General features: G+C 40.7%; 1 protein-coding gene across 3 annotated transcripts in view; it reads left to right on the forward strand.

Moving 5' to 3' along the window:
- The window catches only part of Gli3 (GLI family zinc finger 3), a 259,955-nt gene that overhangs the window by 175,479 nt on the left and 68,483 nt on the right, over positions 1-15,993 (forward strand). For all 3 annotated transcript variants that reach the window (XM_026788360.1, XM_005365443.3, XM_026788361.1), the window contains one exon: positions 4,046-4,247. In XM_026788360.1, coding sequence (XP_026644161.1) covers positions 4,046-4,247 — 202 coding nt within the window. The remainder of the gene's footprint in view (positions 1-4,045; positions 4,248-15,993) is intronic.

The raw sequence follows: 15,993 nt of genomic DNA on the forward strand, positions 1-15,993 counted from the left end.
TAGGCAATGGAGAGAAGGCTGCAAAGGTTTGGTGATGGGTTACGTTTTCAGTTCCACAGATGGAGCCAGCTTGAGATGACCTGTTGCCTCTCAGTGAACTAAGAGATGCATAAAATTGTAGTTTGGGAGCTATACTAGAAATGTAACTGATCAGAAAATTATGCCGCTCAGTTTCTTGTGATATGAAAATAAAGGAGCAGATTTGCTCCCTGGATGGAGCCTGCATGGTCACCCTATGGTATTGTGGATTTTTTTTTTCTTTAGAAATTGAGCATTAAAAAAAATGGACCAAAAAAAAAACCCAAAACTATAAGACATGATTTATTTCCATTCACATATCCTTATATTTTAAAACGGTGTTTCATGAAGACCCTTTGCAGCTGCTAAAAAGATCATAATAGTTACACAAAGAGGGAAAGAAAAATCCAGAAACATTTCCAAATTCTAGTACATGGCAATGAAGGAAACAAAGATCATGTGATGCGCATGTCACTTGAGGGGTGCCCAGAAGCACATTAGGATTCCTTTGGGTCACAATGGGCCTATAATGGCCTTTTAGACGCCCCAGAGCTCTCATCTCTGACAGGACATGTTCAGTGAATATGCTTTTGCAGGGTCTTGAAGAGTGAGGCTAAAACCCAGCTGCAGGGAAGTATGGTTTTTCTAGCAGTGATGCTTAACCCTTGTGTTTCCAGCTAGAATCTATCGGGAGTCACCCTGGTCACAGGTGTGCTTTGGGCCTCTAAGCCCCAGATTTTGGAAAGAAAGAGGATGATTGGTCCACACGGAAATAAAAATTGACAGTCTGAGTCCGCTAATCACCCAGGACCACATTGGTGTACCCCAAAGGAGTGTGGCCTGGTCCTGGCCTCTATTGCACAGCTTGTTACCACACACAAAGTAAAAGAACTGAGTTGCACTCTCTGTGGGTTTTTGTTGTTAGGCTCAGTAGCATAAAGAGCTTAAGTTTCAGATTCATCATAACCACATTTCAATTAGCAATTGTTGAGGGGGAAACAGTTCACCGTTATTATGCAAATTAGTTATTTGAAAATTTGCAAATAAAGAATTAAAATAAGAGAGACTCCTTGGAAGGTCAGCCTGTGTTACTTTCCCTATTTGATAAGAATATGTTTAGTCAGGCAGTGGCGGGTTGTTTTTTTTTTTATTCAAATAAAGGATGAAGCTACCCTTTTACTTTGTAAAAACTAATTAAAGGAATTTTAATTTGCCAGAGTATATGGTAAATTGACTGTCATTAAGTAGGAATTTAGATGTCTTATCATTCATCACATGAAAAGAAAGCTCCTCTTTCTTTGTCAGAAATTTTTATTAGAATGGAGAAACAAAACAATTAGCAGAAACGAGGTTGGAACTCCCTGTGCTGGAGTGGTGTGAAGACCGCCTGGGCTTACAGCTCAGTGACCGAGTATTTGCCTGGCTAATACAAGGCTTTGGGTTCAGTTCCTACCTCTGCACAATATAAACAGGACTCTGGTTTCAATGGCAAAAGTACATGCTGTGACTTGTGAGGGGTGCCTTTTTGACTTGGTAGCTAGAGTATTTAGTGTAACACATTAGTCTAAGCAGGTATATCCATAGCTCTAAATAGTTCCAGAGGTCGAGGGACCTTGAGCCTGTACTTCCTGTAAGGAGCATCCTAGGGAAGAAGGGAGGGCAAGAGCCACTCAAGTCTATTCTATACATCTGAGCAGAAAGCGACTTAAACCAGTGACATTCTGAGAGAGAGAGAGAGAGAGGCAGTAAGAACATTTTCCAGCCAGACCTTTTGTGACCTGGGAGTTTGGTGGGAAGGTTTTGCCAGGATGTATGGTGGATGTAAGGCTTATGTTTCATAGTATCAGATCACGTTATCTATCTCCTGCATCACTGCTAGTTAGAGAGGCTCTATTTAGAAGGCTGGGGTCAATCCCGAGCATCCCTACAAAATCAGAGATTGTGGCAAGGATGAAGAACGTCTGTCTTATCTTGTTTCCTCTAACTCCAAGTCCAACAAAATAGTTTCATTAAGGGTTATATGAAAACTGACAGTGAATTTGGTCTGTCATTCAAGTTGTCTGGAAATGACAGATATTTCTCTATTAAACGCTTATATGATGAAATTCACATATTGTAGTGAGTAAAAATCAGATAGTTCTACTCAAGGCAGAGGGCATGATTAAAGGTGCTCCTTAGCTACTAGATGCATAAACAGAGCTGGGGTTCCTGTTCTGTACTTACATGCCCTAAGCTGTTCTAAATGACCGAACCCATTTTAAATGTGACTGAAAGAAAGGATTGAGACGGCCCTATGCTTGTCATTCGGAGCAGAGGAACAACGTTACATATGGATGTTACTACCACCTTGTGTCTGGCTTTGAGATTAACTGTATAAAACCTTCAAAGTCTTCTGTTCGGTTTCATTAATTTATCTCAGAGCATGGTGGATTATTATCTTGTATATGGTCCATCTCTGAGGTCTGTTGTGGTGATGCAAACTTTTAATTCTAGTACTTGGGAGACAGGATTAGATAGGGGGGGATTGTCAGTTCAAGGCTGGTGGGAACCCCCTCAACTCACACATAGTCACATGCACGCACACATACACACATACACACACACACACACACATTGTGTGTGGAGGGCAGGGAGAGACAGATTATTTCATGTCTGTTGAAGAAAATATTCCCATTGAATTTTCTGGAGATCAGTTGGCTTGTTGTTGTTTTTTTTTTCTCTAAAGATTTGTCTACTGCTTTAATTTTCTGAGCAAGGCCAAATTGCCACGATCCTGTAAAGAGTCATATCCATGTTGTGAAACATAAAATTTTATTTTTGTATTTAAAATTATTTAAATTGATGTGCCTCCTATCTTGCAGGATTACCTCTTGCCCTCTCATTAAGTCTAGTTTTATGACTCTGACTTGTAAATTGATCTTCCAAAAGCAAGAATGGACCAATGGGAGGCATTCTTTACTATACCCTAAGACTCAGATCTTGACATCTAACAAGTTTGAGGGCAAATCATACTTAATTGTAACCCCTCAGTTAAAAGCCACTATATTAAGTGGGCATGGGTTTAAATTGGATTATTAACCTTCAGATTAAGAGGCCATCAGAGGACTTTTCTTGAAGTCTAAAACTCTTAGTTCTTTAATGGAGAAAAAAGGTCTGTATCAGTAGCCTTAGGGATATCAAGCCTCGCTGACATGTGTGCGCAGTTTATGCACCTTGGAAAGGTGATGAAGCACCATCATCGACCTCTTGGACCATCTCTGCTTAGATGAGAAGGCTTTTAGGATAGGAATCTTCATTTTGACACCACTGAGTCCATGGTTCTATGTGATGGGACTGCTCTGTGCACTCGAGGGGTTTGACAGTATTCTGGCCTCTTCCTCTTAGATGTCCATAGTATGCCCTGAACTGTGGCCACCAGATGTTGTCAGATATCTCATGGGGTACAAGATCACCCTGAATTGGATTGCACTGGCTAGGGCAATGCTTTGTACATTATTTTAGTGATGCTGTCAGTTTACTGGGGACCATTTGGCTGCTGGAGTCACAGAGAGAGGCAGGCATAAGTACACCAGATTCTTTATTTTAGCATGCTTTAATTCAGTTTTTGTCATTCAACTCATTGCCTTAAAATGGTGTGTGTTAGAGTAGAGAGGGCATTGTGTTGCAACTGTGGGAACCTCTGTCTTTGTTGCTTGTGGTGAATTAATGATGGGAATATCTAAGCAGCTGTCAGATTCATAAATCATTAGAAATGAGAAGGATAACACATAAAAGTCTCTCCCTTTTGTTGAGCAATTTATCATTTTGCCTGCGCATTAATAAACAGCTCTCCTCTGAGGTAAACCCCTGGAAGATAAATATTTTGCCCTAATTTCTTCAACTGTAGTCAGTAGATCACAAAGGGGAGGAGAGATGTTTGTCACAAGTCGCCAGCTTCTGTCCCTCTCCTTTTACTCTAAGAAGTGGTAGTCAATAACATATAGATTCTGCCTGTAGGTAATCAAATCCTGTTTTTTTTTTGTAACAGGCACCAGATTTCCTAGCCCCAGGCTGTCAGCTAGACCCAGCCGAAAACGCACACTGTCCATCTCGCCATTGTCAGATCATAGCTTTGACCTTCAGACCATGATAAGAACATCTCCTAACTCCTTGGTCACAATTCTCAATAATTCCCGTAGCAGCTCTTCAGCAAGTGGATCCTATGGACACTTATCGGCAAGTGCAATCAGGTACGTATTTTCCTGAATCTATTATGTGTCTTTATAATAAAATGTCAGTGTTCGAGTGAAGCAGTGAACCATTTGTGCCAGTGGTCTGAGAGGAAGGAGCCACTAGGCTGCTGCACCCATATCAGGAGTCAGGTTAAATAACACAACAATGGGCCAAAATTAATTTGTATGTATGCATTACTTCTTATATGGCAATTACTCAGTTATGATGCAATCTACTTCATAGAGATGGAGAATTTCAGCTCTTTTATCCAGGTCTTCTCTTGGAACTATTCCTATAAAATAAAAACCGACTCTGCCTGCTTATCCAGCCTATGTACAAAAGAGGAACAAAAGCAAAATTGACCTTAGAACTCTCAACAGAAAGGGGTATAGTGAGAATGAAAGAGTTTAAGCAGTGTTTTTAATTCAACAGAAAACAAATGCAGATGATTTGAGGGCACCTATTGGGCCAGTCACTGGTGGGCTAAATAGAATTAATTGCGCATTTCCAGCTTACTTTTTAAAAAAAAAAAAAAAAAAGATTTATTTATTACATATACAGTGTTCTACGTGCAGGCCAGAAGAGGGCACCAGATCTCATTACAGATGGTTGTGAACCATTATGTGGTTGCTGGGAATTGAACTCAGGACCTCTGGAAGAGCAGCCAGTGCTCTGAACCTCTGAGCCAACCCTCCAGTCCCCTTCCAGCTTACTTTTAAAGATAAAGACTTTGGTTAGCTTTTCGGTACAAGGAAATAATTTTAACATGCCCCTACATGAATATAAGGAATATAAAAATGATTTTTATAAAGATGCTTCCTATTGCTAATGATCAGTTTTGGACTGTTATCGCTGAATATAAAAGAAGCTCAAAGAAGCCATGCTAAGAAATTGTGCGATGCTCACTTTTGTCAACTAGTCACATGATTTGAACTGTACTAGTTATAACTAAAAGAGACAGAATCCAATAGTATTCTAATAGTTAATTAAATAGTCCTGGCTCTAACCTTTAAGCTCTCTTTTCTCCCGTACAAGTTTTACCATGGGTTAAGTGTTCACATACCAGAGATCTTTGAGTTACAGTTTTGCCAACCATGGGCGGTTTTTTGCTTTGAGAGGAGCACACGCTAGTGAAGCTGGGGTGATGGCAGGGTGCTTGGGAAGTGCAGACAGGCATCAGGAGGCCATCTTCTGCTGCATGCCCATTTGACCATTTGGGGCTACTTGATGTCCTGTCAAAAACAAACAAACAAAAACCCCAAGAAACACAGTAAAAAGACTGTTTTTACAAGCCTTGCTTTAAATAAGTAAGAATATATTTTATTTATTTTTTTATGAATGGACAAGAGCTCTAGTTATTAATTATGTTTTTCATGGTGACTTTACATGTTTGGGAAACTTCAGCACTTCAGAAAAATACACATAAGCAATAGTATGGCCTCCATATGTGTTAAGAATAACTAATGCTATTGTTCCATAGAACATGTTCCAGTGAAGTTTTAATTATTTTCTAGTTCAATTATCAGTAGTTCTCACTAGCAGATAAGTTAGCATTATTATAAATCATGATTCTCATTTTTTGCTCTTCTTTTCATATGGCCTATGAAAAGTGGAAACATGGGATGAAGAAAACACCTGCTTTTGTGACTATAGTCAGTACATAGTATGGGGTCTGGGGTGTCTCAGGGTCCGCCAATGCAATCAGTCAACAGACTGGGGTCTACGATGTCTCAGGGTCAGCCAGTTTAATCAGTGGATAGACTGGGGTCTACAGTGTCTCAGGGTCAGCCAGTTTAATCAGTGGATAGACTGGGGTCTATGGTGTCTCAGGGTCAGCCAGTGTAGTCACAAGTGTAGGCTTTGAGCATTTGTCTGTAGTCCGATCTCAGCTTTACCACTAATCTGCATATTTAACAGCTGCAGGTAAGAAAGACATCCAGTGTGTTGGAACGGGTCATATTTTATTAAAGGTGATATGGATCCACAGTGGAACAAAAGTTCTTCCCCATTGGATGAAATTAAATAGAAATAATTCTGAATGGTGCTTACAATAACACCATCAGTGATGTTTCAGCCTGTTGGTCTCCAGGAGAAAGTTCCTGTTCTCCTAGCTTGTGTTCTTTGGTCATCTGCTACCATAAATTTTTATCTTAATTAGCTGATACTCTGTAGTTGTGTGACTTGACTAAAACATCCACATAGAAATTTAGAATACTGTGCTATTTGTACAAATGCTGTGCACACAGATCACTTTGTAGCTTTTGTGGGGAGATGGTGGTGCTGGACATTAAACTCAGGACCTTGAGTATACTAAGGAGGTGCTCTACCATGGAACTACACCGCTAGCCCCAGAATTACTTTGTGAACAATTCTTTCTTCTCTCAATTATCCCCACTTGCTTGCTTTACTCTTTGCAGTGTCTTAGATGTCCACAGTAATGTCATTTATACTTACCAAGCATCCTTGTGACATCTTAGAGTTGCTCAGAGAAGCAGGTGACTCACTTCAGAGCCTGGTGTTATCCCAGCTTAATCGTTTCATTAAAAGTGGAAGAAGAGATTCACTTTAAAGACCAGTTGAGGTCTCAAAAGCTCCTGTGAAAGTCAGGTGACCCAGAACCATCACATGCTCATATTCTTTATTGTCTTTCAGTAGGGTATCTCAGTCTTTGAGATAGATTCATGGTATGTTAAGATAACATGCCCCTTCTTTTCCATTGAAGGATGTAATCCAGTATGGGATGAGCTGCCATGTACTGTTATACTGCAGGAAGTATTTTAATGGACAGTATCATCTCCACTTGCCACAGAAACTTCAGTGCATTGTTTTCCCTAGACCCAAATAAACCAACTCAGCAGTCCTCACCAGGAAAGAGACGTGTGAACACCCTGAGAGCAGGTGCTGTTCTTGAGAGTGAACAGTGCAAAAGAAACTGAGCAAGAAGTACATTTGATGTCTGCCTTGAGCTAGATATGCAGATCGGTATGTGGAAGGAGGAAGCTGACCAATTTACTGTGCTTGGTTACTACCACGAGCGTTCCGGGCTCCTACTTAATCCTTTACCCCCAGACACACCTGACTTTCACATTTGCGATTTTCTGTGGCCTACTTCACTATTAATGTTGGCAGTACAAAGAGTAATTATGCCATTTAGGTTTGTAAGGCTGCAGTTACATAATAAAACAGTTGTTTGGGTCCATTTTCCTGGAGTAGAAAGAGTACCAGACCTCTCCTCTCACATCTCTGCATCTTCTTTGCCCCCTCCCATTAACACGGGTGCAACAAATAGTTATTGAATGAATAAATTACGGAGGTTTCCAACCCCTACTGAGCAATAAGAATACCCTTCACCCTTTTTTATTATGGTTTTCCAAAAGTTAAGATCTATTTAAATGTTATTCTACATCCCCTCAGATTGACTATTATATATGTATCAGAGACAAAAAAATGATGCAAAAATAAGAGTTAAAACAGTAAATATCTGTCTTGTTAGTATATTAATTTTGATTTCTTAAAATATTTACTTAATAATTTAGGCTCCTTTAACCATCATATAAAGCAGATTCACTCAAGAGCCTGTTGCCATATTAACTATAGTGCTTGGATATGTCAGGCTAGGTGTGTTATCCTAACTTTTTTTTTTATTCTCACAGGTGCTATAACTCAGAAATCTTTACACATAATATAAAGTATTTCATTTAAATAAGTTGTAAATTCTCTATCACTGGAAGGTTTTTACTGAAGACCACAGCATCAAGCAGTCTGTGGTCCTCAGTTCACGGTTAAACCTAACATTGCAAACAGCTCATTATTTATATTACATTTAAAAGTTTGTTCTACTAATACCTCTGCCCCCAGACATTAAGCCATCGTAGGAAGAGAAGACGTTTCCAATAATCCTTCTCTCGCCAAGTGTAAATGGAATGGAGGCATGATCAGTGAACGCATTCCCAGTGCACCGGGTGTAGCTCTTTCACTCTCAGTGTAGTGGTAAAATCTGAGTAGTGGTTTAAGATCTGGCAGAGTTAGGAAAATCAGCTCGATGAAAATGTTATTTCTTGTTCAGCTTTACAGATCACCCACTTGAGTTTCAAGGTCTCCAGTTTCACAGTTATTGCAGGTTTCTCTGTTGTGTGCACAGACAAGCCTAGCCTGGGAACTGTAGTGACTCTGTCCTCTCTGTACAGCGTCATCCTTCCCTGGTTCAGAGCCCTGTGCAATGAGGATGCATTGGCTAGGTCCATGGATGCTGCCTGCTGGGAGGTAGGAACCTGTGCAGTTCCACAGCTCTCTGGCTCTCTACTGCTAATGAGAGCAAATATATTGCTTATACTGGCGAATCAATACACACACACATACACACACACACACACACACACACACACACACACACATTAAACATACTGGAAATAGATGCCTACAATGCCATATTAGCGTTGATCCCGTCCTCTAAAATTTTCGAGGTGTCCTTTTTTTCCTCCTTAATATTATTAGTAAATTTGTTAATAGTGTCTTTTTTAAAAGATCATTTTCTTTTGAATTATTCATTCCCTAAACACTTGAACGAGTTGAACGACAGGCTAGGTGCGGAGGCTGCAGAATGAGTAAGTGAAATCCTCACCTTCGTGGAACTTACCGGAAGGAAAGCCCCCAAGCAGAGATGAATAAATGAGCAGATGGTTGGCCGAGCTTACTTGAAGGCTGGTCGTTACTGTAGAGAACGTGACCCGGGTGTCAGGAAGCAAAGACCTGTAAGATAATGGGAATCCCCACAGGAGGCGCTTTCAGTGACTGTCCAAGAACAGTGTTGAGCATTTAGAGGGAGGAGCAGGGCATCTGAAGAACTGGCGCTGATCCAGAGGGCTAGAAGACTGTCAGATAAGGGCAGCCAGGGCTCAAGTTTGGGGACATAGACAACAGAACTACATTATACCGTGTCCATGCCCAGTGGCATAAGAGCAGTGGAAGACTTGGGACACTCTAAAAGGCTGTTTGACTCTCCGGCTGTGGAGACATGCTCAGAGGGGTTGGTGGGCTGCCAAAGAGTGTAGCCACCACTGCCTCAGACTGGTAGGTCCTCTCGTCTTCTCCTGTCCACCAGGTTGTGTTTCCTCTAGAAATCCTCGAGTGGCTGAAGCATAGCTCGAATAAGACTGGGAAACACCAATCACATGGAGAAGTAAGACTAGCTGTGTTGCTCATATGAGCATGATTTTTCTAACCATGTGGACTTGCTCAGCCCGTGTACTGCTTCGAAAGTTGTTAGCACCTCCCAAATCAGAGTGTGCGCCGCTATTCCTGTTCATAGCTGTTTGGTTGGTGACAATTCGCTTCTTAATTTTCTACAGTACCTTCCCAATGGAAAGCCCAACACACATTCTTCAAGACTACTCAGGTTGTGCCTTCCAGAACATAAATGTTAGGACGCTTTCATATGAATGTGTGGGTCTGTATCTCCCTGTTTCTTCCTGCTGAGGCCTAGCTGGGTTTTTCAAAAAATGTGCCTTAGGAATTTTTATGGATGGAAGTAGAAGTTTTTACTTTGTTTGCCCTCAAGTATAAGCACATGGGTCCATATGTATACCTATATCTATACATGTATAATTAATGGAAGCTGTGAGGCCATTCTCTGCAAAACTGGAAAGAGTTATTCTTTGAATAGCAGCCATTGTATGGTAAATTCCAGAGATGCAACAAGAAGTGAATGATTTTGTTAGCACAGAACCTACAACATGACTCGAAGTTGGGTGTGATTAGATTACAGTTTTGCCTAGGGTTAGCTCGGTGCTGCCTCGTTTGACATCCAAGTTCATCAGCAAAAGATTTAGGAGAGGCAGAAGTCAGAAAGCAAGCACAGCAGCCCTTAGATTCTTCTTCCTTCAGGGAACAGGGCTTACCCTCCATCCTGATTTATAGGAGCACTCTGAAGTGTGATCAAATGAGTTTCTTTTTGGAATGCTTTAGCCTGAGCCCAGTGTGGTGGCGCATATCTTTAATCCTAGCACTCTGAGATTGATCTCTGTCAGATCAAGTACTATCTGGTCTACATAAAGACCTTCAGTCCAGCCAGGGCTGACATAGTGAGACCCTGTCTCAATATAAACAAATGCACTTCAAATCTGGAAGTTAGAAAATATAGGTCTATTGGTAGCCACTGAGAAGATTACAGCGTGCATTTAAAGCAAGACATTTCCTTCTAATCCAGAGGCGTCACGCCTTGCTCACACAAGGCACTGGAATTAGCTGTGCCTGTTTGACTCGCTCTATCTTTTACCATCCGCTGAGGGGCTGCCGTGTAACTTAGCCACTTTCCTGGCCAGCTCCGTACAACCCAGTCCAGATCATCGAGAGATTACAGAGATGAACTCAGAAGCTGAGAAGGCTTTCTTTTGCATCAGTGTAGATCAAAGGTGGGGAGTACTTAACTACCTAGCTACTCATAAACCCCAGGTTTGTTGTGCTTTGACACATGAAAGAGAAAAAACTAATACCTCCGCTACCATCATGTAGGAATGGGAAATTCTATGGGAACTATAAGAAAAAACAGCTATCTTCGGAGAAAATGCTGCTTTTTAAAAGTTACCACACAAACAAGAAGTTTCAGTATGATACATGGTGTGACTATGATATAGTACTGCCTTCTCCCCTTTGCTTGTCTGGCTAGTGTAGACTCCTCCTTGTTTTCATCTTAATGTAAAAAGGATCAGCTCTTCCAGTACAAAGGATTGCATCACTCCAAACCAAGTTGCTTTATTGATGGCACAATTATTTAAGAAATCTAGCATCACTCTTCTTACCTCCCACTGAGAAATTAAAAAACACATTATAGGGTCTTCTTGTAAGCTCTGTTAATGGGGATTTCCATGTGACTTGAATACAGTGTCTTTGAAATGATTGTTTATAGTAGGGCTGAGAAAATGTTTAATGACTTATTTGTACAGTTATAACCTTTAGTGTCTCATGTATTAGTCTGTTGCTCTAACAGTTAAATGAAAATGTGACTTACTGACTGGCCGTAGAAGAGAGAACATTCATAGAACTTATGGTGGGACAGAGTTATGTCTCCAACAAGATTAGATGTTTTAAAACTTTCCATATTGATGATTAACATAGTTTTCTGGCTAGAAATAGTAAGACATATAGAAAGTTCTCAGTTCAGATTTCTGGAATTAATGAATGAAATGTTATAACTAATGAGATTTAACTGTTTTATATATGTTCTTTCTGCTACCATCCCCAGTATTACCCAGCCGGGAGGATAGTTGGTTGGATTCCAACAGCAGATATATGTATTGGAAGCTGTTATATTAAATATGAGAAATAGTCAAATTTACACTTTGGGGGAGGTAACAGGAGCTGAGAGTTGAACCCAAGGCCTCACAGCATGTTATAAGCACAGGCTGTATTGCTTACCTGAACACTGTAAATAAATCTCAGCATAAAAATCTTATGCCTCTGATTTTTGATAAAGTATACATATAAATCAGAACTTTCAGGCTCAGATTTTGAAAATCTTATTTAAATTTTTTATTTTAGATAAAAAATATGAATGCACGTGTTTTTTTTTTCTTGTATGCGTGTATGTGTACCAAATATGTGCTTGATGTCCATTGAGGCCAAAAGAGGACATCGGATTTCCTGGAACTAAAATTTTGTTGTGAGCGCTAGACACTGAAACTCGAGTCCTCTGTAATAGCAGAAAGTGCTCTTAGCTACTGAGCTGTCTTTCTGGCTCAAAGGTCTTTTTTTTTTTTTTTTTTAAGTCGTTGGGGAAAATGAACTGCTTTTCAAATGGAGGGTTGTTGCTCACACTGAGTTTCAGCTCAGTGCTGTGTGAGAGATGAACCTGACAGAGCAGCTCTGACTCAGCTTTGCCCAGGATTCTGCTCATAAGTCACACCATTCAGGGCCCTGCTAAACAAACACTCCAGTAACTATAAACTGGTGCTGATCACTCAACTCTCTAAAATCCACATTTTTCTGCTTTTTTTTTTTTACTCTTCTAATAAGTGAAGACCAATTAGTACTTACATTAGTTATTCGGGTGATGTAGCCAGAAAATGTGTATGACAAGGAATACCAGTCTCTAGCTTCTGTAAGTGTTTGTGCTGGTCCATCTTTGTCAATTTGACATAACCTAGGCATCTATGGGGAGAGGGAATCTCAGTTTAGAAATCGCCCCCATCAAATCAACTGTAGGCGCGCTCTCTCTCTCTCTCTCTCTCTCTCTCTCTCTCTCTCTCTCTCTCTCTCTCTCTCTCTCTCTCTGTCTCTCTCTCTCTCTCCTTTCTTAAAGAATTTTTTGTACATTTCTTGATCAGTGATAATCTGGGAGGGCCCAGCCCACTCTGAATGGTGACAGCCCTGAGTTGGTGGCTCTGGATTATATAAGAAATTTTAATAATATTGATACATTGTATTTGTAGGTAATGTCGAATGAATACATGCACTATTTTTCAAGGGCCTTTGAGGGGGACTCTTTAAGGACAATTGACCTTTTCCTTCAATCTTGTCTTTTGTAATCAACGAAACCTCTGTTGTGTTACCCATAGTGGGGAAAGTAAAGTTAAATGTTAGCTTTGATGCCTTAATGTGATTTGGTGCATATGATGTCTAATTGGAATTTCCAGAGGAAGATGTTTGTTTGTTTGTTTGTTTTTGAAGTGGCAGTAGTCTGAGGATACTAGGCAGAATAATGGCTCCAAGGAAACTCATATCCTAATTCCCTGGAACCTGTGAACAAATTACCTTATCTGTAGATGTGGTTTAGCTGCAGATGTTGGATAAGCTGCAAGTCTTGATTTTATTTTGAATTATCTGTGTCATTAAATTAATGACCAAGGTCCCGTGAGAGAAGAGCTAGAGTCAGCCAGAAGCGAGAGCCAGATGGAGCAGGGAATGTGAGCAGCCTCTAAAAGCAGTGGACGAGGCAGGAGACCAGAGCTTCTTGCTTAGCTCTAGAGGTAGAGGGATCTGGGTAGCGGACACGGCAAGTCCCACTTCGAGAGTGGCCACCTCTGTACCAAGAAGCCAGAACTTCATAGATCAGCACTTCCCCTTCCATGGCCCTGTGCATGTAGACTTGGTCACATAGGCTTGGGCTCCCTGGCTCCCCCTCAAGAACTCAGAAGGTCTCTACACTTCCACCATGAGAGGACACATGGAGGCATCGTTTACCAGGTAGTATATTCGGTCTCTAATGCACGGAACTGCCATGCTCAGTCTTGCTTGGCCCATTTTTCTGCTTTTTCCTTAAGAACGCAGCCTGAGAACTCTGTATAGGCAATGTTCTGAGCAGCACTGACTGCAAAACCTACATATACGGATACTGTGATAGAGCATAGAACTTTGTGCTTTTTTTCATTCGATTCTAAAGTGGTCTGTGGTCTGGAGTTGACAGCCCTACTGCAGCCTGTCCTAGGAGCTGTGTTAGTGGCAACAGCTAGGGCTGAACATTCTGTGCTCATCAAAGGCATCTTGGAAGTTTGCAGTATCTAGGTCTTGGCACACAGAGAAGAGGTCATCTGTTCCTGGCTTATAATAAACTGCAAAGGCTGAGAAGTCATTGGTCTGTCTGTCAGCCCCGCTGCCTAGTAGTTCAAGTAAATTTTAGAGTGTATTTATTTCAGCTACCTGGTTTCACTAATGAAAAGTAAGCCACAATGAGAGCTACAAAAGTGTGCTGGAAATCTCAAACTCTTAGGTACCCATAGGCAAGAAGAACTGTGTGCTAAGGAATGTCTATAGGGATGCCGAGCCTTGATTAATCTGCTCTGATACTTTAAAAACATTTACCTCTCTTGTTCGGCGTTCCACATACAGGGAATTCTCTTGTGCTGCATGCATGTAAAAAAGTAAGGTCATTTTCTGCTTTGTGAAATTATATTCTTTCGTAGCCTTGACTCCTTATCGGGTACTCCATTCTTAAGCTGAGAATCTGATGTCATCCACAGTTTGAAGTGTCAGTGGCCTCTTCCTGGGTTTCCTTCCTTAGCCTGCTGGATAGTTCAGACCCCGAGAAACTAAAAATGTGTATAAAGGATAATGCCGGGGCTGTTGACGTTCTAATTATACCTGAAGTGGGGTCTTCGAGTTTTGTTCCTTTAATGAGTAGAGTAAGGTAGTTACACTTAGTAATACCCATTCACCCAAAGGAGGGGAAGGTGTTAAATCATTGTGGTTTTTGATGAATGGCTTGTACACCGAAAAATAAATTGGACAAACTGGCACAGAGCTCAGTGAACATGAAATCAGCTATTAGAAGAAAGCTTGTGAACAAATTCTGAGGTAGATATGCATCTTTTGATTAATGCCCTATCAATCATCCACACAGCTACCTTAGGTGAGTCTTGATGTAATCATTCATGGTTGCTTACAGAAATACAGACAGGAACTATAGCACCGCAGAAACAGAATATTACTACTGATTCTTCTAACTTACTGTGAGCAATCACAGTTTTTACCACGTTTCTGCTTCCCTTTATTAAGGAAACACAATGTAAAATGAAAGGAGAGTCCCTCAAAGCCCGCTGAGTTTCTCCAAGGGTATTCTTAATGGTATTCAGTCTTACATGGGCAAGCTATTGTAAAGGAAAACTCTCTGTAGGAATAGTAGTAATGAATTCCCATTGAAGCCACCCTTTTATGGGTTATAGTCAAATAGACAAAAATGTAAAGTCACGTTAATGAAGGGAGTATATCTCTGATTATTACTTAAAGTCGTCGAAATGGTTTGGATTTTGTTATTGTAATTATTTTATTCTCAGTTAATGTGCTTAGCAGCAATAGTAATTAACCCACCAGATTGGAAATTTGCATGAGTTCTAGCTCTAATAATATGAGAAACCCTAGTTCTTTCTGGCTACCATTACAATTGTGTGGGTGTGTACTCTCTCGTGCATGTGTGCCTGCATGTAAATTTATTATCAGATTATTGTTTTTTTAATAGAGGAGAGTTTTCCGTGTAGGCAGCTTTTAGTTCTCTATGCATTTTTAAGCCGCTGGAAAAGTCCTCCAGAGTCCGCTGTTGCTTTTAGAGGATTTGATTCCTCAACTCTGCTCACACAAAGAAGTCTCTGGCCACTGGCCATTGGCTGTCGTGTCCTGCAGTACAAGTAGCACTTTCAGGGAACTGACTGTGGCCTGGGATATAGGTGGCAAAATGAAGTGGTGACAGACGTTAGCATGCATAATGGGGTGTAATAGACACTTAATGCCATTTTGCTGGAGGAGGGAGCTGTGCTCTCCCATTGGAATATGCAGCCATCGAAGCCCATTGATCACTGATTTCAGTGGGGAGAGGTTAATCCATCAGCTTCTGTAACCAGACGGCACTGATGGAAATTCTTTAGGTGGCATTCTGGATGAACCAAGCTTTCCATCTTTACAAACAAATGAGTGATATGACAAGCATGGTGTTCAAAACACATTTAACCAATTGATTTTCTTTCCTCTTGTAATAAGATCTGGAGACATATGAAAGCGATCGGTGTGAGCTAAGATTAAAGGAATTGCTCCATGCACAGGAACAAGTGGAACCCAGGGCACATAAAAGTACTATAAAGCACGTAGTCACCCATTCTCTCTTTTATTAAAAGTTTGTTATTGCAATAAATAGTTATTATTGAGCCGATGCCCCTTATTTCCACTTTCTAGAATCTGACATCAGGGCTGTGATGTGGGGAAGCTGTGCACACATGTCTGCTCTTAGTGTTCTGGTTTTTCTGGGAAGTGTTCGAAACATTTGACAGTGATTATGTCTAC

The sequence above is a fragment of the Microtus ochrogaster genome, unplaced genomic scaffold, assembly GCF_000317375.1.
Source record: "Microtus ochrogaster isolate Prairie Vole_2 unplaced genomic scaffold, MicOch1.0 UNK2, whole genome shotgun sequence".
Classification (NCBI taxonomy): Eukaryota; Metazoa; Chordata; class Mammalia; order Rodentia; family Cricetidae; genus Microtus; species Microtus ochrogaster.